The sequence below is a fragment of the Canis lupus genome, chromosome 8 (genome assembly GCF_048164855.1).
Source record: "Canis lupus baileyi chromosome 8, mCanLup2.hap1, whole genome shotgun sequence".
NCBI lineage: Eukaryota > Metazoa > Chordata > Mammalia > Carnivora > Canidae > Canis > Canis lupus.
The window spans coordinates 37119217-37145259 of NC_132845.1; the positions used below are offsets into that span (position 1 = coordinate 37119217).

The window sequence follows — 26043 nt, forward strand, 5'->3', positions numbered from 1 at the left end:
GAAGACTCAAATTAATAAAATCATGAATGAGAAAGGAGAGATCACTACCAACACCAAGGAAATACAAATGACTTTAAAAATATATTATGAACAACTATACGCTAATAAATTAGGCAATCTAGAAGAAATGGACGCATTCCTGGAAAGCCACAAACTACCAAAACTGGAACAGGAAGAAATAGAAAACCTGAACAGGCCAATAACCAGGGAGGAAATCGAAGCAGTCATCAAAAACCTCCCAAGACACAAGAGTCCAGGGCCAGATGGCTTCCCAGGGGAATTCTATCAAACATTTAAAGAAGAAATCATACCTATTCTCCTAAAGCTGTTTGGAAAGATAGAAAGAGATGGAGTACTTCCAAATTCGTTCTATGAGGCCAGCATCACCTTAATTCCAAAACCAGACAAAGACCCAACCAAAAAGGAGAATTACAGACCAATATCCCTGATGAACATGGATGCAAAAATTCTCAACAAGATACTGGCCAATAGGATCCAACAATACATTAAGAAAATTATTCACCATGACCAAGTAGGATTTATCCCTGGGACACAAGGCTGGTTCAACACCCGTAAAACAATCAATGTGATTCATCATATCAGCAAGAGAAAAACCAAGAACCATATGATCCTCTCATTAGATGCAGAGAAAGCATTTGACAAAATACAGAATCCATTTCTGATCAAAACTCTTCAGAGTGTAGGGATAGAGGGAACATTCCTCAACATCTTAAAAGCCATCTATGAAAAGCCCACAGCAAATATCATTCTCAATGGGGAAGCACTGGGAGCCTTTCCCCTAAGATCAGGAACAAGACAGGGATGTCCACTCTCACCACTGCTATTCAACATAGTACTGGAAGTCCTAGCCTCAGCAATCAGACAACAAAAAGACGTTAAAGGCATTCAAATTGGTAAAGAAGAAGTCAAACTCTCCCTCTTCGCCAATGACATGATACTCTACATAGAAAACCCAAAAGTCTCCACCCCAAGATTGCTAGAACTCATATAGCAATTCGGTAGCGTGGCAGGATACAAAATCAATGCCCAGAAATCAGTGGCATTTCTATACACTAACAATGAGACTGAAGAAAGAGAAATTAAGGAGTCAATCCCATTTACAATTGCACCCAAAAGCATAAGATACCTAGGAATAAACCTAACCAAAGATGTAAAGGATCTATACCCTAAAAACTATAGAACACTTCTGAAAGAAATTGAGGAAGACACAAAGAGATGGAAAAATATTCCATGCTCATGGATTGGCAGAATTAACATTGTGAAAATGTCAATGTTACCCAGGGCAATATACACGTTTAATGCAATCCCTATCAAAATACCATGGACTTTCTTCAGAGAGTTAGAACAAATTATTTTAAGATTTGTGTGGAATCAGAAAAGACCCCGAATAGCCAGGGGAATTTTGAAAAAGAAAACCATATCTGGGGGCATCACAATGCCAGATTTCAGGTTGTACTACAAAGCTGTGGTCATCAAGACAGTGTGGTACTGGCACAAAAACAGACACATAGATCAATGGAACAGAATAAAGAACCCAGAAGTGGACCCTGAACTTTATGGTCAACTAATATTCGATAAAGGAGGAAAGACTATCCATTGGAAGAAAGACAGTCTCTTCAATAAATGGTGCTGGGAAAATTGGACATCCACATGCAGAAGAATGAAACTAGACCACTCTCTTTCACCATACACAAAGATAAACTCAAAATGAATGAAAGATCTAAATGTGAGACAAGATTCCATCAAAATCCTAGAGGAGAACACAGGCAACACCCTTTTTGAACTCGGCCACAGTAACTTCTTGCAAGATACATCCACGAAGGCAAAAGAAAATAAAAAATGAACTATTGGGACTTCATCAAGATAAGAAGCTTTTGCACAGCAAAGGATACAGTCAACAAAACTAAAAGACAGCCTACAGAATGGGAGAAGATATTTGCAAATGACTAATCAGATAAAGGGCTAGTTTCCAAGATCTATAAAGAACTTATTAAACTCAACACCAAAGAAACAAACAATCCAATCATGAAATGGGCAAAAGACATGAAGAGAAATCTCACAGAGGAAGACATAGACATGGCCAAGATGCATATGAGAAAATGCTCTGCATCACTTGCCATCAGGGAAATACAAATCAAAACCACAATGAGATACCACCTCACACCAGTGAGAATGGGGAAAATTAACAAGGCAGGAAACCACAAATGTTGGAGAGGATGCGGAGAAAAGGGAACCCTCTTACACTGTTGGTGGGAATGTGAACTGGTGCAGCCACTCTGGAAAACTGTGGAGGTTCCTCAAAGAGTTAAAAATAGACCTGCCCTATGACCCAGCAATTGCACTGTTGGGGATTTACCCCAAAGATACAAATGGAATGAAACGCCGGGACAATTGTACCTCGATTTTTATAGCAGCAATGGCCACAATAGCCAAACTGTGGAAGGAGCCTTGGTGTCCATCGAAAGATGAGTGGATAAAGAAGATGTGGTTTATGTATACAATGGAATATTACTCAGCCATTAGAAATGACAAATACCCACCATTTTCTTCAACGTGGATGGAACTGGAGGGTATTATGCTGAGTGAAGTAAGTCAGTCGGAGAAGGACAAACATTATATGTTCTCATTCATTTGGGGAATATAAATAATAGTGAAAGGGAATATAAGGGAAGGGAGAAGAAATGTGTGGGAAATATCAGAAAGGGAGACAGAACGTAAAGACTGCTAACTCTGGGAAACGAACTAGGGGTGGTAGAAGGGGAGGGGAGCAGGGGGTGGGAGTGAATGGGTGACGGGCACTGGGGATTATTCTGTATGTTAGTAAATTGAACACCAATAAAAAATAAATTAAAAAAAAAAATACCAGAGGAAGTGGGGCGGGGGGGGGGGTGGGTTACGGGGAATCGGAAGATGGGGATGACGGAGGGCATCTGTGATGAGTACCAGGCATTGTAGCCAACAGTTGAATCACTATGTGGTACACCTGAAACTATATTATACTGTGTTAACAAATGGGAATTCAATTAAAACTATAAAATAACAATTGTTAGTATTGATATAATGGATGCGTACAAGAGATAAAAACAAAAAGGAAATTGAAAATCCAAATAAAGAGTATTTAGAGCCACAAATCCCCTCCTGATCCCAGCTCAGGAGATGCCTGCCATGGCTATTGTCACCTCAGCAGAGGCCTTGAGTTTGATTCTCTGCAGAGGCCTCTGAATGGATGGGTGCTAGGCACATACGCTAACCCAAAACATAACTATAACGCTTAAAACTAACCCACTGAAGATACTGGGAGTCCCAGTGTCAAGCACATGACCAGATACAATCTCTACTTGTATACGGACAATAACCCTAACCCTAATTTTATTTTTTTAAGATTTATTTATTTATTCATGATAGAGAGAGAGAGAGAGGAAGAGACACAGGCAGAGAGAGAAGCAGGCTCCATGCCAGGAGCCCGACGCGGGACTGGATCCCGGGACTTCAGGATCGCACTCTGGGCCAAAGGCAGGCGCCAAACCACTGAGCCACCCAGGGATCCCCACTAACCCCAATTGTAACCTAGCCTAACACTAGACCTATCAGTAATCAAAAACCAAACGCTAACCCCTAGTCCCTAATCCATATACCTAACCCTGATTCCAACTATAACCCTAACCCTAACTATAACCAGTAACCCTAATTCTAACCAGTAACCTAAACCATAATCTGTAACCCTAACCCTAACTCATAACTATAACCTATAACCCTAACCCTAAATAGTAACACTAACCCTACCAGTAATCTAACCCCTAACTGTAATCCAAACCCTAACCCTAACCCCGAGCCAAGCCCCACGTTCAGTGTCCCCCTGAACACAAACCCTGAGCCTGAGCCTCATCCTCACCTTCGCCCTCTACTCAGCTCTCAAGGCAGATCTCGAAACTACCCCCACCTAGGACCCTCCAAAGCTCCTGGGCCCTAACCCTAGACTGGGTTCTGATCTGACCCAGTCCCAGAGCCTGGCTCTGATCCCCAAGAGATTTCAGACACCTGAATGACACCGGAAGACTTGGCCTCCAACACAGTAGGAAATGTGACTTTTGGAGATTGGCAAGGAGCAGAGCAGAAGAAATCTGGAGGAAACCTAAGCCCATGTGCTCGTTTAATGCCCCCGGAGTACAAAATGTGAGCCTGATCCTCACTCTAACCCTCACCAAATCTTGCCCTATACCGTAATCCTAATCCCCAATTCCTAAACCTAAACATAATCCTAACTACAGTAAGAAAATTGGATCTGAATGGTAAAGACATTTTAGACAGTGGGCAGGTGGACACAGGTGGGAGCTGTGCTCGGGTTAGGATGCGTCATCTGTGGCATCTCCTCCGACAGGGCTGTGTGCTGCGTCCTGCGGAGGGCGTCCCGTGTTTGGCTGAGAAGGGGCAGCCGAGGTGAGGAGACGGCGGCCGGAGCGTCTGGGGGCTGGTGTACAGAGTGTCTGTGCTGCGGAGACAGGTTTCCTGCAGGTCTGAAATCTCGGCAGAGTCGGTGACTCCGCACCCACGTCAGCACCCCGCCAGGAGCAGAGGACGTCCAGCTCTGTGACAAAGGCCAAGTGCCACCTGCACCCAGCTCAGCCGCAGCGGGAGGCTGCCTGTCACCCAGAGGCCCGCGCGAGGTCACCCCAGAGGCCCCTGTGTCTGTGGCGCAGAAGAGGCAGGGGACTCGGATTTCCAATTCTCCACAGCCCTCCAGCAAAACCTCGTGACAAGTGTGACAGTGAATGAGGGGAACCCACAGTAAGTGCACTGGGCGTCTAGGCGGGGAGACTGGAGGGGAGGCTGGAGGGGGAACTGGGGGAGCTGGGGGGGAGGCTGGGGAGGAGGCTGGAGGGGAGCCCGCCCTGTGTCCAGGACAGGCCCCAGCAGGAGGACCCCGAAGGAGAGACGCTGGCGACAGGCCCCAGCAGGGGAAGCCGGGGTCCCCCACGAGACCCTGACCCCCGCAGCCCTGCCCTGAGGAACCTGCTGCTCCCAGGACGCTCCTCCAACACAGCCGCCCAGCTGCCTCCCTCCCCAGGGAATAATGAACAGGTGACAGGCCTGCTCCCCGACCCCGCACCCCCGGAGACACCCAGGGCGACACAGGGCCACGGGGACCCTCCATGCTCAGCAACCGGAAGACCCGATGCTGTGAAAATACCGCTCCCCGAGGCCGTCTACACAGCGCAGTCCTTCCCACCTCCCAGCGGCCTGGTCACGCGCACGGAGCCAACAGCCCCGAAGCGGTGTAGACACGGGATGACCCTGCAGGCGGAGGCGGCGGGAGCTCCCCGGCTGCAGACGGCCTGAGGGGCCGCAGGACCCGAATCCGTGTGGTGCCTAACACGGCCCAGCGCAGCCCAGGGGATCCCGAGCCCAGAAAGGGGGGACGCCCCAGCCCGGGGCACGGCCCCGCGCGGGACCCCAGGTCACCGCAAACACCGCCCGGAAACCCCCGCGTCGGTGCAGCGCGCCATCCTCCGCGGGTCCTGTGAGCACGGCCTCCTGCAGCCCCGCTCCGCGGCGTCTCCTCACCTGCCCCTCCCGCCGCGGGTCCTGAGGAGGCTCCTGTCAGCGTGGACGCGCACCCACCTCCTCCGCGGCGGGTCCTGAGGGGGCTCCGGCCCGCGTGGACGCGCACCCACCTCCTCCGCGGCGGGTCCTGAGGAGGCTCCTGTCAGCGTAGACGCGCACCCACCTCCTCCGCGGCGGGTCCTGAGGAGGCTCCTGTCAGTGTGGACGCGGCCCCACCTCCGCGGCGGAGGCGGAGAAGGCGGGGCTCCTGCCACACAGCAGGCAGAGACTAGGCCTCTGGAGCTCGCCCTCAGCCCTGCGCTGGTCTGGTCGGGAGCTGGGCCGGGGCACCCAGGGGGCGGGGGCGGTGCAGGACTCGAGGGCACTCAGTTCAGGGGAAGAGCCCGCCCCTCCCAGGGCCCAGCTGAATCCAATAAATGCCAGAACTTTCTCAGTGAAATGGAGTACAATATCCCAGCTTCTCCAGAAATACCTAAGGAACAATTACCTGGAAAGCATATAGAATGCGGGCGGCTGGGTGGCTCAGTCGGTTAAGCGTCTGCCTTCGGCTCCGGCCTTGATCCCGGGGCCCTGGGGTCCCCCCGCACGGGGCTACTTGCTCAGCGGGGAGTCTGCTTCTCCCTCTGCCTCTGTCTGCTGCTCTGCCTGCTGGTGCTCTGTCTTTCTCTGTGTCAGATGAATAAATAAAGTCATCTTTAAAAAAAGGAAAGGATATAGAATAAAATGTAGACAAAAACTTTATAACTTACAGTGAAATTATTATACATAAATTTAAAATATACAAGTATGGGGCACCTGAGTGGCTCAGTCGGTTAACCGTCTGCCTGCCTCTGGGATCATGATCCCTGGGTCCTGGGACCCAGTCTGGCGTGGGGCTCCCTGCTCAGTGCAGAGTCTGTTTCTCCCTCTCTCTCTCTCTCTCTCTCTCTCTGTCTGTCTCTCATAAATAAAATCATGAGCGACACAGAGAGAGGCAGAGACACAGGCAAATTTTACAAAAGTAAAAAAGAATTGTTAATGTGAACTTCATAAAATTAACACTCCTACTATGTAAGTGATCTTGCTCAGAGAACTAAAAGACAACCCACAGATTGCAAGGAAATATTTGCAAAACACATACCTGATAAAGGATTTGTATTCAAACTATACAAAAAACTCTCAGAACTCAACAATAAGAAAACAAATAACCTGACAATAGGTATATCTGAACACACATCTGCACAAAGAAGTTATACAGATGCCTAAAAGGACATATTCGTTGCTAATAATATCTTCTTTTCCATTCTCTCTCTGCCTTAAAGAGCCTTTCCTTTTCTACAACTCCATGGAGATGCCATCTATTTGCTAGATACGATACTGCCAGACTCATGAATCATTGAATAAAGCCACCCGGATCTTTCAGTTTACTCAGGTGGATTTTGTTTCTTTTTAAAGATTTTATTTATTTATTCATGAGACACACAGAGAGAGAGGCAGAGACACAGGCAGAGGGAGAAGCAGGCTCCATGCAGGGAGCCCGATGTGGGACTGGAGCCCGGGTCTCCAGGATCAGGCCCTGGGCAGAAGGTGGCGCTAAATCACTGAGCCACCCAGGCTGCCCTGGATTTAGTTTCTTAACAACAGGTTTATCACCCACCCTTAGAGTTACAGGTAAGAAGAAAGGTTACAACATCCATGAGATGGTGGATGCAGTTGGAGACATCAATATAAACTCATCCTTAGTTTTATGTGGATACAATCGACAGAGAAACTGTCAACCTCAAAGATAGAATTGCCAGTTATTTTACCAGCAAAATGAGTTGCTTTGGGAATAGCTGAAGAACTGCAATTCAGGACAACAAACAAAAGACAAAGGAAAGGTCAGTTTGTGTTGGGTTTAAATAGGAAATTAGGGAGTATTGTTGCACACCGTTAAAAAATGGCAGCACTTAGGGGGATCCCTGGGTGGTGCAGAGGTTGAGCACCTACCTTTGGCCCAGGGCGCGATCCTGGAGACCTGGGATCGAGTCCCACGTCGGGCTCCGGTGCATGGAGCCTGCTTCTCCCTCTGCCTATCTCTCTGCCTTTCTCTCTCTCTCTCTCTCTCTCTCTCTCTCTCTGTGTGTGTGTGTGTGTCTATCGTAAATTAAAAAAATAAAAAAAAGAAAAATGGCAGCACTTAGACCAAGTTCTTTCTGCTGGTTGTGGTTCAACCAGTGGCACGTGTGTGAGAGCTCCCCCTTCAGGCTTCCTGGCTCCAATTTAAGCAAGGTTTCCTTTATCTAATTTTTACAAAATCTTTAAAATTGGGATGCCTGAGTGGCTTAGTGGTTGAGTGTCTGCCTTTGGCTCAGGGCATGACCCTGGAGTCCTGGGATCAAGTCCCACATCGGGTTCCCTGCACGGAGGCTGCTTCTCCCTCTGCCTATGTCTCTGCCTCTCTCAGTGTATCTCTCGTGAATAAATCAGTAAAATCTTTTTTTAAAATTTAAAATATTTTTAAAATCTAATAAGAGGACACTGGAAGCCTAGAGAAAATGGGTAACTTCCAAGTAAAAACACACAGTAACAAAATGGGCCCTGACATGATGAAAACAGAAACAGACCAATGAACAGGAAAAGGTCACAGTAAGGCTTGGAAATCTCCCATTGGAAAAGTCCCCAGGAACAAGTAAGTTCATAGTAAACACCCAAGTGTTCTGGTTATAGTATGAAAGCTTGATATATGTATATGGTTCATCTAATGTAGGAGCCCAGTGATTCCAAAGTAAACACTACTTTATGTACCATGACAAAGGTGCTGCCAATTTGACTGTGACTTTCTCAATAAAAGAAAAAAAAAAACTGATCAATGAATTTACTTCCATTAAAATCAGAAAAGTTAATTTTTTAAAAATTCAGTTTTGGAATAAATAATACATTTAACCTTAAATAAGGTTGTAGTTTGTAACACATCTACTTTTTTTTTGTTTTAAGTTTTTATTTATTTATTTATGAGAGACACAGAGAGGCAGAGAGACAACAGACAGAGGGTGAAGCAGGCTCCCCACAAGGAGCCCCATGTGGGACTAGATATGGAACTCAAACCCAGACCCCAAGATCACGCCCTGAGTTGAAGGCAGATGCTCAACCACTGAGCCACCCAGGTGTCCCAACACAGCAACTTTTCAATGTGCATCCAATTGTCATATTGACAATTGTCAAACTATCAACATCGGAAGAGAGAGGACCTCATGTGAGGCCCAGGGTAGCCAGGCAGCCACCCCACTCATACCTACTCAGGCCCCACTCACACTTGCAGCCAGATGCTCTCAGAGGTTCTCCTCTCCAAGAAGCAGAATCTGTGAAAAGTACTATGGTGTTCCATGGCTATGAAAGGCCAAAGCCCTGATGAAGGGACACGTCTGTAAGATATGTCCTGCTGAAATGCTACAGGAGAAAGTACAAATAAACCCGTGAGAAAGTCAGAAACAGAGGTTTCTGTGCTCGCCTACTGATGACACATCACTGGGGAAGCCGCCCTGAGGACCGTCTCCCTATTTTGTCCTCACAACACCAAACTGTCTGGACATCCCCACCACCAGCTCACAGTTTAGCTGTGGCCAGTTCACCCACTTAGGAAAAGCCTGGGGAATCTCTGAAACTTAGAGTTCTGTGTATTCAGTGTCATAACTTGGAAATTCCAACTGAAAACAAACTACAAGGTCAATGTACAAGTCAATTGACATGAAGACTATGGTGTGTTTGTGTTCCCTCCAAATTCAGTGTTAGAATCCAAATGAAAAGTGTGATGGTGTTAGAACAGGTTATTAGGTCATAAGGGTGTGGTCTCCTCGTAAAAGAGACCCCAGCACCTTCCCTCCAAGTGAGGATACAACAAGTCTGCTGCTGGGGGATCCCTGGGTGGCTCAGCGGTTTGGCGCCTGCCTTTGGCTCGGCGGCGTGGTCCCGGGGTCCCGGAATTGAGTCCCTGCATCGGGCTCCCTGCATGGGGTCTGCTTCTCCCTCTGCCTGTGTCTCTGCCTCTCTCTTTCTGTGTGTCTCTCATGAATAAATAAATAAAATCTTAAAAAAAAAAAAAAACAAGTCTGCTGCCAGAGATATCCTAATCTCAGACATGCACCCTCCAGAACTGTAAGAAATAAATGTCTAGGGATCCCTGGGTGGCGCAGCGGTTTAGCGCCTGCCTTTGGCCCAGGGCGCGATCCTGGAGACCCGGGATCGATTCCCACATCGGGCTCCCGGTGCGTGGAGCCTGCTTCTCCCTCTGCCTATGTCTCTGCCTCTCTCTCTCTCTCTCTCTCTGTATGACTATCATAAATAAATAAAAATTAAAAAAAAAAGAAATAAATGTCTATTGTTTATAAGCCACCTGGTCTGTGATATTTTGATAGCAGCCTAAATTAACTGAGATGATCAGCAATGATATACAGAACAAATGGACGTGAAATGAAAAAAAAATTACAGCACAAAAATTAAGGTTCTTAGGTATAAATCTAACAATGTACATAAAAATATTCATAAAACATTAAAACACAGATGAGAGAAATCAAATAACATATAAATAAATGCGCCTTTTGCCTCTTGCATCCAAGAGAGAGCAGGATGGCTCACCAGCAGCTGCACTGGAGCCATCCGAGGAACTTGGGTCAGGGTTCCTTTCTTCCACCTCTGCTCAAACCCATGCAGTCTGACCCGGAAATACTGCCTCAACAGGTGCTGCCAGAGTTTCTGTCGGTCCATGAGGGATACCAGCTTCAGTAAATTGGATTAAATGAGTCTCCTTGAATGGATCATCCCATTCAAGATCCCCATCCTTCTGCCTCAATGCAGATATCCAAGATAACCCCCTTTTTTAAAAGATTTTATTCATTTATTCATGAGAGACACAGAGACAGAGAGGCAGAGACACTGGCAGAGGGAGAAGCAGGCTCCCTGCAGGGTGCCCGACGTGGGACTCGATCTCGGGACCCCGGGGTCACACCCTGAGCTGAAGGCAGACGCTCAATCGCTGAACCACCCAGGTGTCCTGCAGGACCAATCCTTACAGAGATTTTTTTTGAGGGTGTGATAACATGTATAACATAAAATTTTTCTCTCTTTAATTTTTATTTTTAATTATGGTAAAATATACATAACAAAATTTACCATTTTCAACATATTTTTTAAATTTTTATTTATTTATTCAACAGAGACACAGAGAGAAAGGCAGAGACAGAGGCAGAGGGAGGAGCAGGCTCCCTGCAGGGAGCCCAATATGGGGCTCAATCCCAGGAACCTGGGGTCACACCCTGAGCCAAAGGCAGACAGTCGCTCAACAACTTAGCCACCCAGGCATCCCATTTTCAACATTTTTAAGTGAATATTCACATTGATATGTACCCCTCACCAGTATTGTTTCTCAACTCCATCCACAGGGCATGAGAATTTCAATTTCTTCACATCCTTGCTAAAACTAACTTCCATTTTTTAGATGACAGCCATCCCCTGAGTGTGAAGTGGCATCTCAGTGTGGTTTTCATTTTCATTTCCCTGATGTCTAAGGATGTTAAGCATCTTTTCATGTGTTTGTTGGGTTTGGATTAGGCCATGGTTTATTGTATATGGCACCAAATAACATGCAGAATTTAAGAAAATGTTTGGAAATGGAATATCTGATATGACTTTGGTATCAGAATATATAAAGAGCTCCTACAGCTCAACAGCACAAGGACAAGCAACCCAATTTAAAAAAAGGCAAAGGACTTGAACAGGATTTTCTCCAAAGAAGACACACAAGAAGCACATGAAAAGATGTTCAACATCACCAACCATCAGGAAAATGTAAATCAAAATCACACTGAGGTACCACTTTATACCCAGAACAGTGATTTAAGGGATGCCTGGCTGGCTTAGTTGGAATAGCATGTGACTGTTTTTTGTTTTGTTTTGTTTTGTTTTGTTTTGTTTTTTTAGGATTTAGTTATTTATTTTAGAGAGAGTTAGAATGACCGAGAGGAGCAGAGGGAGAGGGAGAGAGAATCCCAAACAGATGCCATACCGAGTGCTGAGTCCTACACGGGGCTCGATCGTGTGACCCCGAGATCATGACCTGAACAGAAACCAAGAGTCGGACACTTAAAATCGAATGTGCCACCCAAGCACCCCAAGCATGGGACTCTCGATCTCAGGGTCGTGAGTCAAGCCCCACATTGGATGCAGAGATTATTTAAATTAAGAAGCTTAAAAAATATATTTTTTTAAAGGACACTAACAACAGTTGGTGAGGATGTGGAGAAATTGTAACCCGAGTACACCATTGATGTAAAATGCTGAAGTCACTGTGGAGAACAGTTTGGCAGTTCCTCAAAAATTCTAAACATAGATATGATCATACCATGTGATCTAGCAATTCCGTTCCTAGGAATACACACAGAAACAGAGAAAACAGGTACCAAAAAAACTTTTCCATGAATGTTCATAGCAGTGCTGCTTGCAACAAGGAAAACCTGGTAACAGCGCAAGGGTCACAGTAAGGGTGAGGCCACTGATGCCGCGAAGTGGGCGAACCTCGAAAACACTACACTGAAGAATAAGGCCGTAGGGCAAGTCACGCACCCTGTAACTCCATTTCTACAAAATGCCCAGAAGAGGCGATCCATGGAGACGGGGAGCAGGCAAGGGGCTCCAGAGAGCCCGGGGGGGTGGGGTGGGGGAGCGACCGCTTCACGAGCAGGGGTTTTCCTGTGGGAGTGACGACGTCAGACATCAGCATGTACTGAATGTCACCAAACTGCACACGTTGAAAGAGGGTTGGACTATGTGGATTTCACCACACTGGAAACCAAGAAAGCGGGGCGCCCGACTGGCTGTCGGTGGAGCATGCAAGTCTTGATCTTAGGGATGTGGGTTCAGCCCCCACGTTGGGTGTAGAGATGGCTTAAAAATTCAAACAAAAAAAAAATCTTAAAAACAAACAAACCAAGAGAAACCATTGCATATCCTCCCGCGTCAGGGAGAGTCCCCTGCCCTCGCTGCCCTCAGTCTGGCCTTCCGGGCCTTCCACGGTCCAGCCAGCCCCATGTGGGGCCCTCGAGCTCCAGCGGCGCCGCGCACCCAACCCCCTGGAATCAGCAGCTCAGGACTGGAGCTCCGGCCCCTGGCCCTCCGACTCCTTCAGAACCCGGTGCTCAACGACTTCCTCCTCCCAAGGTCTCCCAACCTGGCTCTGCTGTGAACTGGACCTCGGGGCCACAGTGTCCAAGGGTCATCTCATCTCCAAAGAGGGAAGCCAGAGTTTTCTGGGCACAGAGGTGCGCAGGCGACTCGCTCAGGGGAACTAAGAGCAATGTGGCCGAAGGGGCAGGTCACGCAGCCTCCAAGGGGCTGCATGCTCAAGCTCCAGCCCAAAGCTGGGTCTCTGCGTGTCACTGAGAGAAAATGTGATCCACAGAAACAGTGTCTCCGGCCGCGCAGAGGAGGCGTCCCAGCTGTGGGGGTCACTCGTCACATGCAGGTTCCCTGGGAAGCCACGGGGGCCACACAGATGCTGCTCTGATACCGGGCCAGCGCTCCCCAGGGGTCGGCTCCAGGAAGTGGATTCAAGCTATTTTTTTTTATCCTTGGTTAGAACTAAAGATGCCTGCACCTCACTTCCGTCCACACCCTTCCCGCTCTCTACAAGCTAAAAATACATTCTGGGTCCTGCTTCCCCGCTGCTGACCACAATCTGGCTCCTCTGAGGCTCCCCACAAACCCCGGGGGCGCCAGTGGCATGCAGAGGGGAGGGGGAAGCCTGTCTGAGGCAGGGGGGCCTGTGCCTTTGGGAGCCTGGGGCTGCAAGTGCTTTCTCCTGCGTGGACCACAGGGGTCACCAGAGCCCCAGGGACTGGCACCTCCTCCTCCACTTGACCCTACCTGTAAAACCTCAGCACCTCCAACCCCAGAGAGCCCGAGAATAGACTGGCCCCATCCCCTCGCACTTCTCCGGCCCCTCTCCCAGCCAGCAGCGGTTTGAAAGACCCACTGGACCCCTTTTAATCTCAGGAGGAGAGGGACCTCAGGAAGGCACAGAAAGAAGTCATAGCACCTCCTCTGCATCTGCTGGGTGCAGGTGGACCCTTTAAAGAGGTGAGGGCAGAACAGGCTGTGGGCCCACACCCTTCTTTTCTGAGGGGTCCGAGTGAAGCCAGATAGCAGGGAGGGAAGTGGTGGCCGGGGAGGGGGTGCTGAGTGGCAGGATGCTGAGGGGAGGGGAGGGGAGGGAGGTGGGGGTCACCCGCTGGCCTCCGTCCGGACAGGATGTCTGTGCAGGGGCTCCGTTCTCAGAGAGACTTTGGTCCATTTTCCGCAAAATGGACATCATGCAGCTGGCCAAGTCCGGGCTCTAGATCAACCCCGGTGACTGCAGAGGGTAGGAGCGAGGCCAACACCCTGAGGTCCTCATGCGACCCGTTCAGCAGGGTCTTGCCTCTCACCGTGACCGACTCCCACACAGGTACTTCCTCGCCAGGCATCCAGGCTCTGCTGGTCACCAGAAAGGCCGTGGGCCAAAACCGGGCTGGGCCCAGAGCTCCAAGTGCTTCCTGGGAAGGTAAAGGGGTGGCAGCCCCCAGAGCAGCCCAGGGCACAGTAGTCACCACTGCTGCCCTCTGACTGTGGGGGAGCTGGCCTGGGGGCGCTCGCAGGGACCCAGTCCTCCTGCGGCAGATAGGCAGGCGGCTGCCCTCCCTGTAGCACATGCCCTGCTTTCAGCACAGCCTCTGGGAGGCCGGCGCCAGGGCCCTCCTCCTCGTCCTCTGGGACCACTGACTGCCAGGGATCCACTGGGTCATAGGTCAGCCACGCAATGGCCTCCTGGTCGCTGGACTCCGAGGCTCCTTGTGGGGGACCGACAGGGTCCGGGTTCGGCAGCAGGCCAGTTCTGTGAGCCCTGATCCAGGTCTAGAACAGAGAGCATGGGGTGTGCGTAGGGGAAGGGCTCAGGCCGCATGTTCAGGACTCTCCCTGGAAGCAGCCTTCCCTCCTCCTCCGAGAAGCTCTCCTGAAATCCTCGCCTAGAGTCCAAACAATGCCTGTGCTCAGAACATTCCATCTTACCTCCACATGCCAGCGTATCCGTAGCCCAGGACCCTCAGTAATCCCCCACCTCACCGCACGGTGCTCACAGCAGCCCGAAAGAGGGTACAGGTAGTGACAGGTGCCAAGGACAGAGAAAGTCCCTGGCTGCTGCTCCAGGCGCTTCCATGGGCTACAGAGACTGCGCCCCTCTCCTGGACCCCCCACCCACATACTCACACACTCACACCGAGACGCTGTCGGGAACGGCACCTTTGGGCTGAGGGCAGCAGACCTGGACCCCTCCGTGGGGCCACAAGAGGCCCCCACCTCCCAAAGGGAAGTATGTCCTAGGTGAGACCAGGAGCCACCACCAAATGGACCACACATACCTTGCCCTCTGTTACTGCCCTGCTCCCTGGAGAGCCCACCCATGGCTCCAGACCACCCCCACCCCCACCCCACCCCCAAGGGGTCTAAATAACTTGGCTGGTGACATGGGTCTCCAGAGGAGAGCTGGGTGCGTGCAGCCCACATGACCTCAGGGGTCTGGACAGAGACGGCCACTACCCGAGAGAAGGAGGTGGCCTCCACCAAAGACAAGATGCTCCACTTTAAGCCTCGAGTTATACTCTTGGACAACAATCCGAAACTGAAAACTGGACTCCCTTTCTAAATTTTGTTTTCTGGGCTCCCTTTCTAGAGACACAATGATAAGGCAGAGGGAAGCCCAGCAATGGCAGGGGGATCGGGGAAGAGCAGGCCCAAGAACCCCAGGAAGCATCACATGCCATCCTCCACCCGCAGTAGGGAACTTGAAACCACCTGCTGGAGCCCAGAGGGCAAGAGCCCCCAGGCCAGAGGGAACTGAAGGGGTCTGATGCGAAGACCCTGCTGGTGGCGCTCACCGGGGCACTACAAAGGGGGGGATGTGGAGTGTGCTCAGTGGCCAGGGTGCCAGCACGCTACCCAGGGGAACAAGGGAGGGCCAGGCGCTCCCCATCGACCACCAGAGCAGTAGCTGCAGACCACCAAGGGCCCCAAGGACAGCACCAGCACCAGGCCCTCCCCACAGACACCTTCAGAGAAGAAGCAGGCACAAGACACGTGGCAGCTGCAAGACACCACCATAGTCTGCACCACAGAATGACCATCTACCTCCCAGAAGCTGCTCCCCGCAAAAGAAAAAGAAACCCGCAATAGAGAATACAGCTAATTGTTTTGATGCATTTGAGACACAGCGTGTAAATTTAAACCCACTACGTATACCAAAAAAGCTCAAAGCACTGACAAGGCCCCCACACTAGCCCCCACTCTCACCGAAGCCCACATCCTGGGCAGGCCAGGCCCGTGGGTGACCCCAGCCCCGCCCCCACTCCTGCTGCGGGCCCACACGCACCTGGAAGTCCCCGCAGTGCACGCTGTAGAGGGCCTGGAAGAAGGGCGCCGGAGAGGGTACTTCCCGGTAGAAGCTTCTCTTCATCCTGAGGCCGGGAAAGGACAGCTGGAGGCCTACGCACACCCAAGGGGTTGGGGGAGGGGGTCCTCGGAGGCCCCAGCTCAGGAGGCCTGAGGTCCCGTGGGAGCTCCACTCCCTTGCAGCAGAGGCAGCCCTGTGTCATCTGCGCTGCTGCCTCTCTCGCCTCTAGCCGGGCGCAGACCTGCTCTCGGGGCAAGACCCAGCACGTGCCCGTGCGGCCTCCCCGGCCCATGACCCCGTAGGTCTCCTTACACCAAGACACGTGTCCTTACAGGGTGAGCTGCGAGGTGGGTTTAAGGCCACAGGGAGAGCCCTGGCGTCTTCCTCCCAGAGGGAGCCACACGTGTGCCCCTAGCAGCCAGGAGGCAGCCCGCTGCCCCACCTGACTCCTCCATGAGCAACAGGCCCACTGGCCCCCCACAAAGATGTGGCTCAGGACACAGCAAGTCCCGCCTCAGGGGCCCACGGTCACAGCTCATCCGCCCCCTCGGCTTCTCTTCCTAAGGCCTGCCAGTTCCCTCTACATGGCTCCCTCTCTGCTTCTCCCGCCGGTTCCAAGCAAATAGCCACCCTCTGGACACCACCAAGGCCTCCAGGTGGGTCCTTCCCCGCCCCGCTCAAATCTATTCTCAAAATACAAACCAGGCCTTGTCACATAGTTTCTCGTGGTTCAAGAGCTTTCCTGTGCTCCCAGGTCAAGTCTGGCCTTCACGGCCCACCCAGCATCTCCTCCCCGACCCCCTCCCCCCCAACACCCCACTCTCTTGTTCCCACTTCCTCACATCCTTCCTGCTGCCAGTCCACACCCGGTCCATCTCCTATGGGCCCCCTCCCATGACCTGACAGGGGTGATGGTTGTCAACGGGGCCGCGCCTGTTTTGTTCTCTGGGGCATTCACCAGGGCTCCGAGCACAGCAGATTCCCAAGACTGCATTTTCGTAGAATGCATTTAAACATGAGCAAACCACAGAGCACCTCCAAAGGCCAGAGATGAGGCTCTTGGGTGGCTTGGGCCCGATGAATTTGGATCCTTCTGAGCCTCTTTGGAGCCATAGGGCCCCCAACACACCCGGCAACTGGGGAGCTCTCCATGGGTCCAGGGCAGAGGCTTCAAAACCCCCGCCCCATCCAAGACCAGACGGTGGGGAGGGATGACCGGTCTGGCCCAAGATGCCCCACCTACCACACACCTACACGTGCACACACTGACTCACATCCACACACATGGACATGCACACAGAAACTCACACAGAGACATGCTAGCACAATAGCATGTGTGCACACAGACACACACACCCTGGCTACCGACCTGGGTGAAAGCTTGAACACGACGAGGTAGGTCAGGCTGGTCAGCAGCAGAAAGACGGGCACAGCAACAAGGGTGCTGCTGTCGGGCTGTCCCCGAAGCAAGAACAGGTGAGAACCTACGGGAAGGAAGGGCCCAGGGCTGTGAGCCTCTCTGGCACCAGGACGTTCCCCCAATTCCATATGGCAAAGCACCCCTAGGAGTGCCCTGGGCCACACTGGAAATTTGCTCATAGGCCACAGGGATTGTGTTGCACCTGCTAATGAATCGCCCGCCCCTGGCCCTCATCTCCTCCGTCTACAAGTTCATCGGGGTCAGACCCCTTCCCACCAGTTCACAGGGGTCAGCCCTGCCCTCCCTTGGGACAGGAGACAACATCCAGGCTCCAGAGACAGAAGCACAGGCCCGGAGTGTCACCCGGGGACACACTCACACCAGCGACAGACAACAACCACAGGTTCCGAGAGGCCCAACATTTGGCAGGTGATTGTTTCCTCCTTAAAACTCTCCTGTCTCCAGGGGAGGGTGGTCAGCTGGGGCATGACTGCCTCAGGGAGGGGGTTCCAGGAGGGCGAGAGGGTGGAACGGTGCGATGCACGAGTGAGGGGAGGCCCTCTGGGAGGGAGACCCCACCTTGGGCAGGGCTCTGAGGAGATGGGAAGCACACAGACTGGCTCCATTCGCTCCACTGGCCCTCATAGTGCTGCTCCTGCCCCATCTCCTCCTTCAGTGTGGCCATCTGGACACGCAGCCTGGCCTCATAGCTGGAGCCAGGGTCCAGTTCGACAGCTTCAAGGGTGAGGCGGGTCACCCCGACAATGTGATCCCTGTGCCGGGCCTGCTGTGGGGCAGAGGACAGTTAGCAGGCGCTGAGGGTGAGACAGGGTCCACTGACCCTCAAGAACCCACACACACACATATACGTGACCGTGCACACGCACATGGGCACGGGTACACATGCACAGCACACGGGCCTACAAGCACTAAACGCAGGTGCACTGAGCTGCTGCTCCCAGGAGAGAGTGTCAGCCCAGCATTACCTCCCAGGCCTCCTCCTGTTTCTTGAAGGCCAGCTCGTAGCTGAGGATGGCGGCCAGAGGCTCCAAGGCAAGACTGACGCCCCAAGTCAGGACACAGGATCCAGAGCTGACATTGCTCTGTAAGTCCGAGGGAGGGTCCAACTTCACTGAAACACAGTGAGGCTACATGAGGGCATGTCTGTCGTGATGCCCAGGACTGGGGGGTCTGAAAGATGCTGGGAGGGTGGGGGCATGGTCGAAGCCCTCCCCTCCCAGATCACTGGCCTCACTGGGAGGCAGCTCCCCCAGGGAGGGCCCAGGTGCAACACGAGGACAGTGCGTTCCTCCAGCCCCTGCAGCCAGACAAGGTGATTTCAAATCTTGCCCGCATCTTCCTTCACAAGCTGCTGCCGGAAGTGCCGGCCAGTGTCTTACTGGAGTCCTTCCTGCTATGACTGAAGTGCATTTCAGGTGACTCAAGTTGTACCCCAACCTGAAGCACTACATCTTCATCCTCCTCCAAAGCCCTGCCTCTCCGGTAAGCAGTGGGCTCTTGCCCTCCCAGGGGCCCAGCCTGCTCCCAGCCCTGGGCCTCTCTTAGCAGGGACGGAGAACATTCGCTGGGCCATGAAGGTTAAGAGCAATGGGATCTTGCCTCCCAATCCCCTTGAAGCCAGGATGTTCCCTGTCCAGGCACCCAGCCCAGGCCTCACCGTGTCTCCGGGGCAGGTACTGTGGGTCCACCAGGCTGACCTGCTCCTTCCCAGACACGTAACGGTGGAAAGTGATGGTGAAGTTGTCGGAAGGCACGAGCACTTCCTCGGGCGGCAGCACCACAGTGCACTTGCTGGCCCGGAAGACGCATCTATGCTTGCTGCCCAGCACGTGGTTGCTGGAAAGGGAGGAGGTCGGTACCAAGGGCCCACCGCACCCACCCAGGCCTGCTGCTACCCCCGCGGGAATCCCACCATCATGGCCTTCATGGAGCCTGGCCCTCCAGACTCACCTGGTAAAGAGGAGCCAGGGACTGGGGCCCTGACCCAGCTCTGGGGCAGACCAGTGGCAGTCAATCCTTAGGACGTTGTTGTTGAGGCAGGTGAAAGATCCAGCCTCGAGCCCTGGGAACAGTGATGGCTTGGAGCCCCCCGTGGCTGCCTCCGGGCAGGGTTAGGGCCTGGCAGCTGACACTCTGACAAGGCAGTCCCCCGAGAATGATGCCAAGAGAAGGCATCACGGGCACGGCTGGGAGGTGATGGGCTCTGAGCCCCGGCGCATGGGCGGGAATGAAGTCCAGGCAGGTCCCTGAGGACACGCCCAGCACCCTTCCCGCCAAACCCTTCCCTGTGGGGTGAGAGAGATGGCAGCCCTGCCCACCAAGCTCTCCACCAACCCACCTCACACAGAGACGGGTGCCAGCCCTCACCTCCTCCTTCCCCGTGGACAGAGGCTCCGGGCCCAACCCAGGTGCCGACGCAGGTGCAGATCAGGAGCCAGGTGCTCCACTCTGGCAGCAGGGCCTCACTCTCCAGGGACCAGCCTGCAAAGGACTGGGCTGAGAGCGCTCCCCACGGGATGCTCCCCATGAGACCCCGAGGGCTGCCCCCCGTGGGGCATGCTCCTGGCCATGAGCTCTGAGCGGGTCACTGCCTGCACCGTCACCACAGGCCGTGCAGAGATGGGGCACCACCGCCCCAGCTGTGCTCCGGAGACACTGGCGCTGCGAGACACCGCTGGGCACAGTGCAGACTCATGGCCACCCTGCCCTCAAGCCCACGGCTCTTTCTGAAGGGTTCTGGACTCTGAGCCGCTGCGTGGCTGAGTGTGCCTAGAAGCGTCCTCTTCGGCTCGGGCACCCCCTGCCGGCACGGCTCCCATCCCTATCGTCCCTATCGCACAGGGCAGCTGGGGCAGGGCGACCTCGGGCCCGGCGCAGCACGAGTGGAACACTTGAGTCCCCCCAGCAGCCCCGTGGGGTAGACTCACTGTCCCTACTTACCGACAGGCGAGTCCCGGGGCGGGGAAAGCCTTGCCCCAGGTCACGCGGCCAACATCTGCCCATGCCCTCCCTTGCTGGACCCACAAATAAAGACCCACTTGCAGAGGCCGTGCACTGCCCCTCCGCCAGCTCGGCCAGCCGTGCCCCTGTTCTGAGCTACCCGCCCTGCAAAGGGAGCGCCTCAGAAGAGCAGGGCCCTCAGTGCGGGGGCCCACCTGGGCAACAGAATCCCTGGGGGGATGGGAGCTTAGCTGGGGACAGGGGCTCTGCTAGGAAGCGCCTGGGTGCGGGGAGGCTGCTGACGTCCTGTCACCCCATTTGTAGCTCCAGATGGTGCACTGATAGTTCCTAAGCAGGAAGCAGGGCCAGCCTGGTTATGCAAGCCCGATGGCTGATAAGGAGGCAAAGAGCAGCAGATGCGCTCACAGACCACAGCACGTAAGCCCTCCAGGAGCCTGCACGTGCTCAGGCAGCAGACGCCATGCCAACGGCCCAGGAGACATCCAGGTGCCCACAGGACAGACCCCTGTTAAGATCCGTGCTCAGGAAGACTGCACCACCATCCCCAGGCACCAGCAGCCACAGCACGGGAGGCCGTAGCAAGCTTACCCCAACAGCATCTGTCCCCTCCTGCGCAGTGACAGGGTGGAGATGGGGGAGCAGCCTACAACAGCCCACGGTCAGGATGGTGATGACAGGATCAGATTGAGCACCGAGATCTGCAGGGTCTGAGGCACAGCAGCCACCGCCCAGCTGAGGGGTCCCTGGGTGGAGGCACCCCTCCGTCTGTGCAGAAGTGGGCCAGCCCTGCCACAGGCCAACCCAGAAGCAGATGGTTCGGGAGCATGGGGTGGGGAGGCTCCAAGCTCCGCAGACCCCAGGGCAGGGACAGCTGAGAGCTGCCAGTGCCAGGACCCACTCTGGGCGAGCAGCAGAGACCTACACGGGGGGATGGTCCCTGCTCGTCCCCTGAGAACTCTTTCCACAGAGAACGCTTCTGTCTACACAGCGAGCTGGCTGGGGCGGGGCCGCCACCCTCTGAGAGGAGCAGAAGCCAAGACCAGGGACAGCAGCAGCTCTTCCCCAACGCCTGGCACCTGGTAACTCTGTGCTCGGCACATGTTCAACCAGGGTCCACACAGCCTGGGAGCTGCCCACCGTGCCCAGCGCACGCATACTGCTCTGTCTCCCCTCGGGGCTACCCACGCCTCTGACTACAGACACTGGGCCAGGCGTTGTAGAAACCCTCACCCGCACACTCCCCAGTCCTGGAACAGGCAGTGGGAGGACACCGGGAGATCTGGTCACAGCTCAGACAACACTAGACCATCTCGCAGCATAGCTGATGCCACCACCTGGCGCTGCCCTTGTCCCACCAGGTCTGAGGACACTGCCTCCAGCCCATGAGCACTCTGTTCCCTTCTCAGGACTCATCTCCTCCATGACCTCAGGGCCAAGGTCCAGCCCGTGAGGTCTGACTGCTGGGGCCTCACAGCTTTCCTACCCTGCTCTCCTGGCCCACCATGAAGCCGGGGACCCCTGCCTCAGAATCCACACACACTGTCAGACCCAGGGGCAGGTCTCCAGACAGACACAGCCCCTCACCCACCCCGGCCCCCAGGGGAATCCCCCCAGGGCCCGGTGCCTGGAGACACACCCTCCCAAGTTGGCTCCACCCGGTCCACTTACTGTCCCCTCTCACACAGAGTCTTCATTTTTTTTTTTTTAGAGTATTCACTTTTAACGGAGTGCTATCCTTGTCATTCTGCGTACCCACTCAGAAAGCTGGCAGACATAGAGGAACGGAGGTTGCTATTTCAGTGGACATTTATCTAGCACTTTCTTCCCTCTTCTGGGGAAAGAGGAAGCAATTGAAACCCTCACGTATCTGGGTCTTGGGAGGTGCATGTCTGGGAGCCGTGGCAACACCAGGCTGGAGCTGTGGAGACAGACGAGCTGGGCCCAGGCCGGCCTCAGGTGGACATGGACAGGGGGAGGGACCCAGAGCAGAAGGAAGAAGGGAGATGAGGATGGAAGTCTGAGGGGCACAGGCGGACGGGGGCCAGGGGAGCTCACTCTGGGTCCCCTGCTGGCCTAACCCACCTCACACTATACCCCCTGCCTGACTTCCTTTAGCATCGTGTGCCTGTTCCTTCACAAAGCTCTCTCTGGCCAGACAAGACACCCCCAGGTGAGGCCAGTCAGCTCATGGCAGGAGCAGGGAAGCAGGTAGTGCTGGGGGAAAGGTCTAGAGTAAGGGTGTTGACACAGTTCTGGGGGACCTGGGGGCTAAGGGAGGAAAATGATGCACCTGCTCTTCCCACAGTTAACACTGACCTTCTCTGTCCCGAAATGTCCTCATAGCTCCTTTGTAAGCACGTCAGCAAAGCTCGTAGCTATGCTGCCTCTTTACACCAGGCTCTTCCAGGGGGAGACCTGTCTGATTCATGTTGTGCCCCAACAGGGTAAGAAATGCTGACCTTGCCTCTCGATGGTGTTAATGCTTCAGACCCCTGGGAAGAGCGCTCTGGGACATGACTTAAGCACGAACCCTCACCTCCCCTTCCTCTGCTTGGCCAAGTTGACCTTCCTTCTGGGATCCCACCCTCACCCGCTGCCTGCCCACAGCTCCAAGGGGAGATCCCCAGACTCTGGCTCCTCTTCTGCCCGAAGGCCCCCCCTCCCAGGACATAGGGTTTTAAGGTGTTTTGCCAACCCCAAGACCGGGACCTCATCTCCACTCATGGTCCTTACAGCTCAGACCATCTGGCCCCAGAACAACCCCTAGCTCAGCTATTGAGGAAGAAAAGTCTCTTCCACACCTAAAAACTCTGCCTAACAAACTCAGTACTCTTCCCTCTGCCCAGCAATACTCAGGACTGGAAGTGACAGCCTGTCATTCTTTAGCAAATATTGCCAAAATGCTGTCTCTGGGAGGCACCCAAGATCAGGACACTGGAGGAGGTAAGACTAGGGTGATGCTCCCCACTGCTTCCAAGGTTCATCCACAGGCTCCTCCCAGGGCCCGGGCTGCCTGCCCCTCTCTGCCATCAGCTCATGCTGACTTGACTGCCAGACTCACCTTCCCAGATGCGTCTGCTGGGTCCCATGGCAAGTCTGAAGGGAACCCAACCCTCCAGACCTGGAGGTGACCGTTCCTGTGTTTGCAGTGAAGCCTCTCAGCCTGATTCAGGATATAAGTGCAGTGAGCAGTGACGTGAGCCTCCCACGGCGGGCTTACACAGGCCGCCCACATTTGAAACCACGATGCAGAACAGAGCAGCTGTCCCAAGTGGGGCTGACAGACGACTGCCACCAGTAATCATAAACCTGGGAATTAGGAGGTGGGATGACCCTTCATTCCCCATAACACCCAAGGTTGCCAAACATGGACACTGATGACCTGTCCATTGATTGGCAGATTGTCTGTTAAATTCATTCCGACAAAGTCCCCTGGAGAGGGTGCTAAGCACAAAAGTGATGCATTCTTAAAGAAAACAAATGATACAGGAAAAATATAAAAATGAGTCCTCTTTATCTCACCCCAGAGCGAGCTTCTGTGAGAAATTGGGCCAAATCCTTCCAAAGATGTGCAAACAAATGCACATTTTTGATGGACTCACACTGTGCTGAGCTTTGCAGACTCCTTGTTCCTCTGGCTATTTTCAACATCCTTTAGGTCAGCACATTAAAACCTGTTTTTTGCCTTTAATGGTAGTACGTGCCACGGTTCAATAAACCTACGGATGAACATTTGGATTGCTGCCTCTATATGCTATTTTTATTTTTTGAGATATGACATATAACATTATGTTAATTTCCGGTGCATATATGCAACTTAGTGAACAGTTCTGGTCATGGATCTTTAATCAGCAGAATGAGTATCTCTGCACAAAGAATTTTAGGGATGGAACTGTGGGACCCAAAGTTCAGCATTTTAAAATACAGGTACTACCAAGTGGCACTCCAAGAACATGCCACCGTCTACACCAGAAGTCACCAACAATGTATCTTATCAGTCTTTTTAATCTTTGCCTATCTGATAGGCAAAGATATTTCAGTGTTGCTTTCATTTACACTTCACTGGTTATTAGTGAAGATATGCATCTTTTCATTTACTTATTGGCTGTGTGTTCTTTAGGGTACCAAATAAGGTCACATTTCAGGGTGCATGTGTGTGTTCTGTGCATCAAAACATCTGGGGTAAGGTTTGGATACCCCAGAGCTACAGCTCTGGAGTCTGAGAACAACCAGGACCCACAGAGAGATGAAATCAAAAGTTCAAGCCCATGAAACAACTTAGGAATGGCCAGAAACATAAATCACACATCTATTTTTTGAGAGGGGGAGGGGGCAGAAGGAGAGCAATAACCTTAAGCAGGCTCCATGTCCAGTGAAGAGCACCCGAGGCTGAAACTAGAATTTACTACCTTAAGTCCCCCAGACCACACAACCCACACCACGACCACAAAGGCTGGAAAGGGAGGAAATCCCAAAGGGGTGGAGCGCACCAAATTCTACATCTAAACTCTACTTCCTAAAATAAACAAACAAACAAACTTTACCAAAGTCTCTGGATGACTTCTGAACTACATGTGTATAGGCCAACTCCAAGCAACCCAGCTAAGGTTAAACCACCTGAACAGAAGTTTGGGCTGCTGCCTATATCAGAGACAGAGTTTACAGCCTGCTTTAAATACAAATAAAAAGTCAACACTCTCCAGAGAAACCTAACAGGATCTAGTATCTACAATCTGTATCATTCACAATTGCCAAAATAAATCTAAGAGTATTAGACATGTGAATAAACAGAACTAGGTGACCCACACTTAAGAGGAAAGGTAATCGATAGACAAGACTCCCAGGACTAAGAGGTTGGAAACAGCACAGGTTTTTAAGTAGCTACTCTAACTATGCTCAAAGATGTAAAGGAAAATATGTTCCCAAGGAAGAAATGGGAAATATGGGAGGAGAGATACACACTATAAAAAAGAACTAAAAGGAAAATATATGAGAAAAACACAGCATCTTAAATAAAAAGGATACATCATAATAGTGCAGAAAACAAGAAAAACCCCTAAGAGGACATCTGTGGAAGTTAACCCAGTGCCCTTCCTGGGTGATGGGAGGGAGCCAGGGAGAGTCCTGGAAAATCACTATGACTAGTCAGTTCTAAATATGAAGCAGACATATAAATATATACATATGTGGGGGTTTTTTTCCCCTTAACCTATTACCAGTGCATACCCATCGTGACAAAACAAGAAAAGTGGACCCTGAATGTAACATTTTTTACAGCACAGCATAGATTACTGCATCATCAAACTGGATGGCAAAGGACTGGTTACTATGGAATGACACTGCAGCAGACCGTTATCCAAACACGCACGAAGCCACTGGCACTATTCTCAACACACCACAGAATTTCTTCAAAAAACTTAAATATGAAAATGAAGCAATCAAATTAAATTTCCAGGTGGCTGATTCGTTAAACAAGCCAGGAAAGCCACTTATGATGGTGACTTGTGCTTAATTAGAGCAGCTGAAGAAGTGTGTCCAGAGAAAATAAATATGACTGTGCCTTTTAGAGAACGGTTCTAAAAGCTAAGGACACTGGGAGCAACATCAATAGTTAAAAATGAGG

At 52.2% G+C, this 26043-nt stretch overlaps 1 protein-coding gene and 1 pseudogene across 3 annotated transcripts; both read right to left on the reverse strand.

Annotated features, from left to right (window-relative positions):
- The window catches only part of LOC140638174 (olfactory receptor 2AP1-like), a 54144-nt pseudogene extending 48101 nt beyond the window's left edge, over positions 1-6043 (reverse strand).
- Positions 6044-10705: 4662 nt separating this feature from the next.
- On the reverse strand, positions 10706-23621 carry LOC140638173 (interleukin-9 receptor-like). Of its 3 annotated transcripts, none has more exons than XM_072834992.1 (9): positions 23482-23621; positions 19827-19940; positions 19410-19521; positions 19117-19295; positions 18425-18570; positions 18018-18222; positions 17388-17502; positions 15998-16082; positions 10706-14484 (listed from the first exon to the last, which is right to left on the reverse strand). In XM_072834992.1, the coding sequence occupies exons 1-9, from the start codon at positions 23507-23509 to the stop codon at positions 13984-13986; spliced, it is 1485 nt and encodes a 494-aa protein (XP_072691093.1). In that variant the 5' UTR covers positions 23510-23621; the 3' UTR covers positions 10706-13983. The 3 variants fall into 3 exon arrangements, with proteins under 3 accessions (XP_072691093.1, XP_072691091.1, XP_072691094.1); XM_072834990.1 differs by having other exon boundaries at positions 18018-18225; XM_072834993.1 differs by lacking the exon at positions 19827-19940 and having other exon boundaries at positions 18018-18225; positions 23482-23608.
- Between the last annotated feature and the right edge of the window lie 2422 nt (positions 23622-26043).

Bases quoted from the DNA above. Each gene is read 5' to 3' on its own strand.
- LOC140638173 (XM_072834990.1), bottom strand. From the start codon at position 23,509: ATGGGACCCAGCAGACGCATCTGGGAAG. The intron at 19,522-19,826 runs GTGAGGGCTGGC...CACTGTTCCCAG, and splicing joins TGTCCACGGGGAAGGAGGAG to GGCTCGAGGCTGGATCTTTC. The intron at 19,296-19,409 runs GTGAGTCTGGAG...CTCCCTTTCCAG, and splicing joins CCCTGGCTCCTCTTTACCAG to CAACCACGTGCTGGGCAGCA.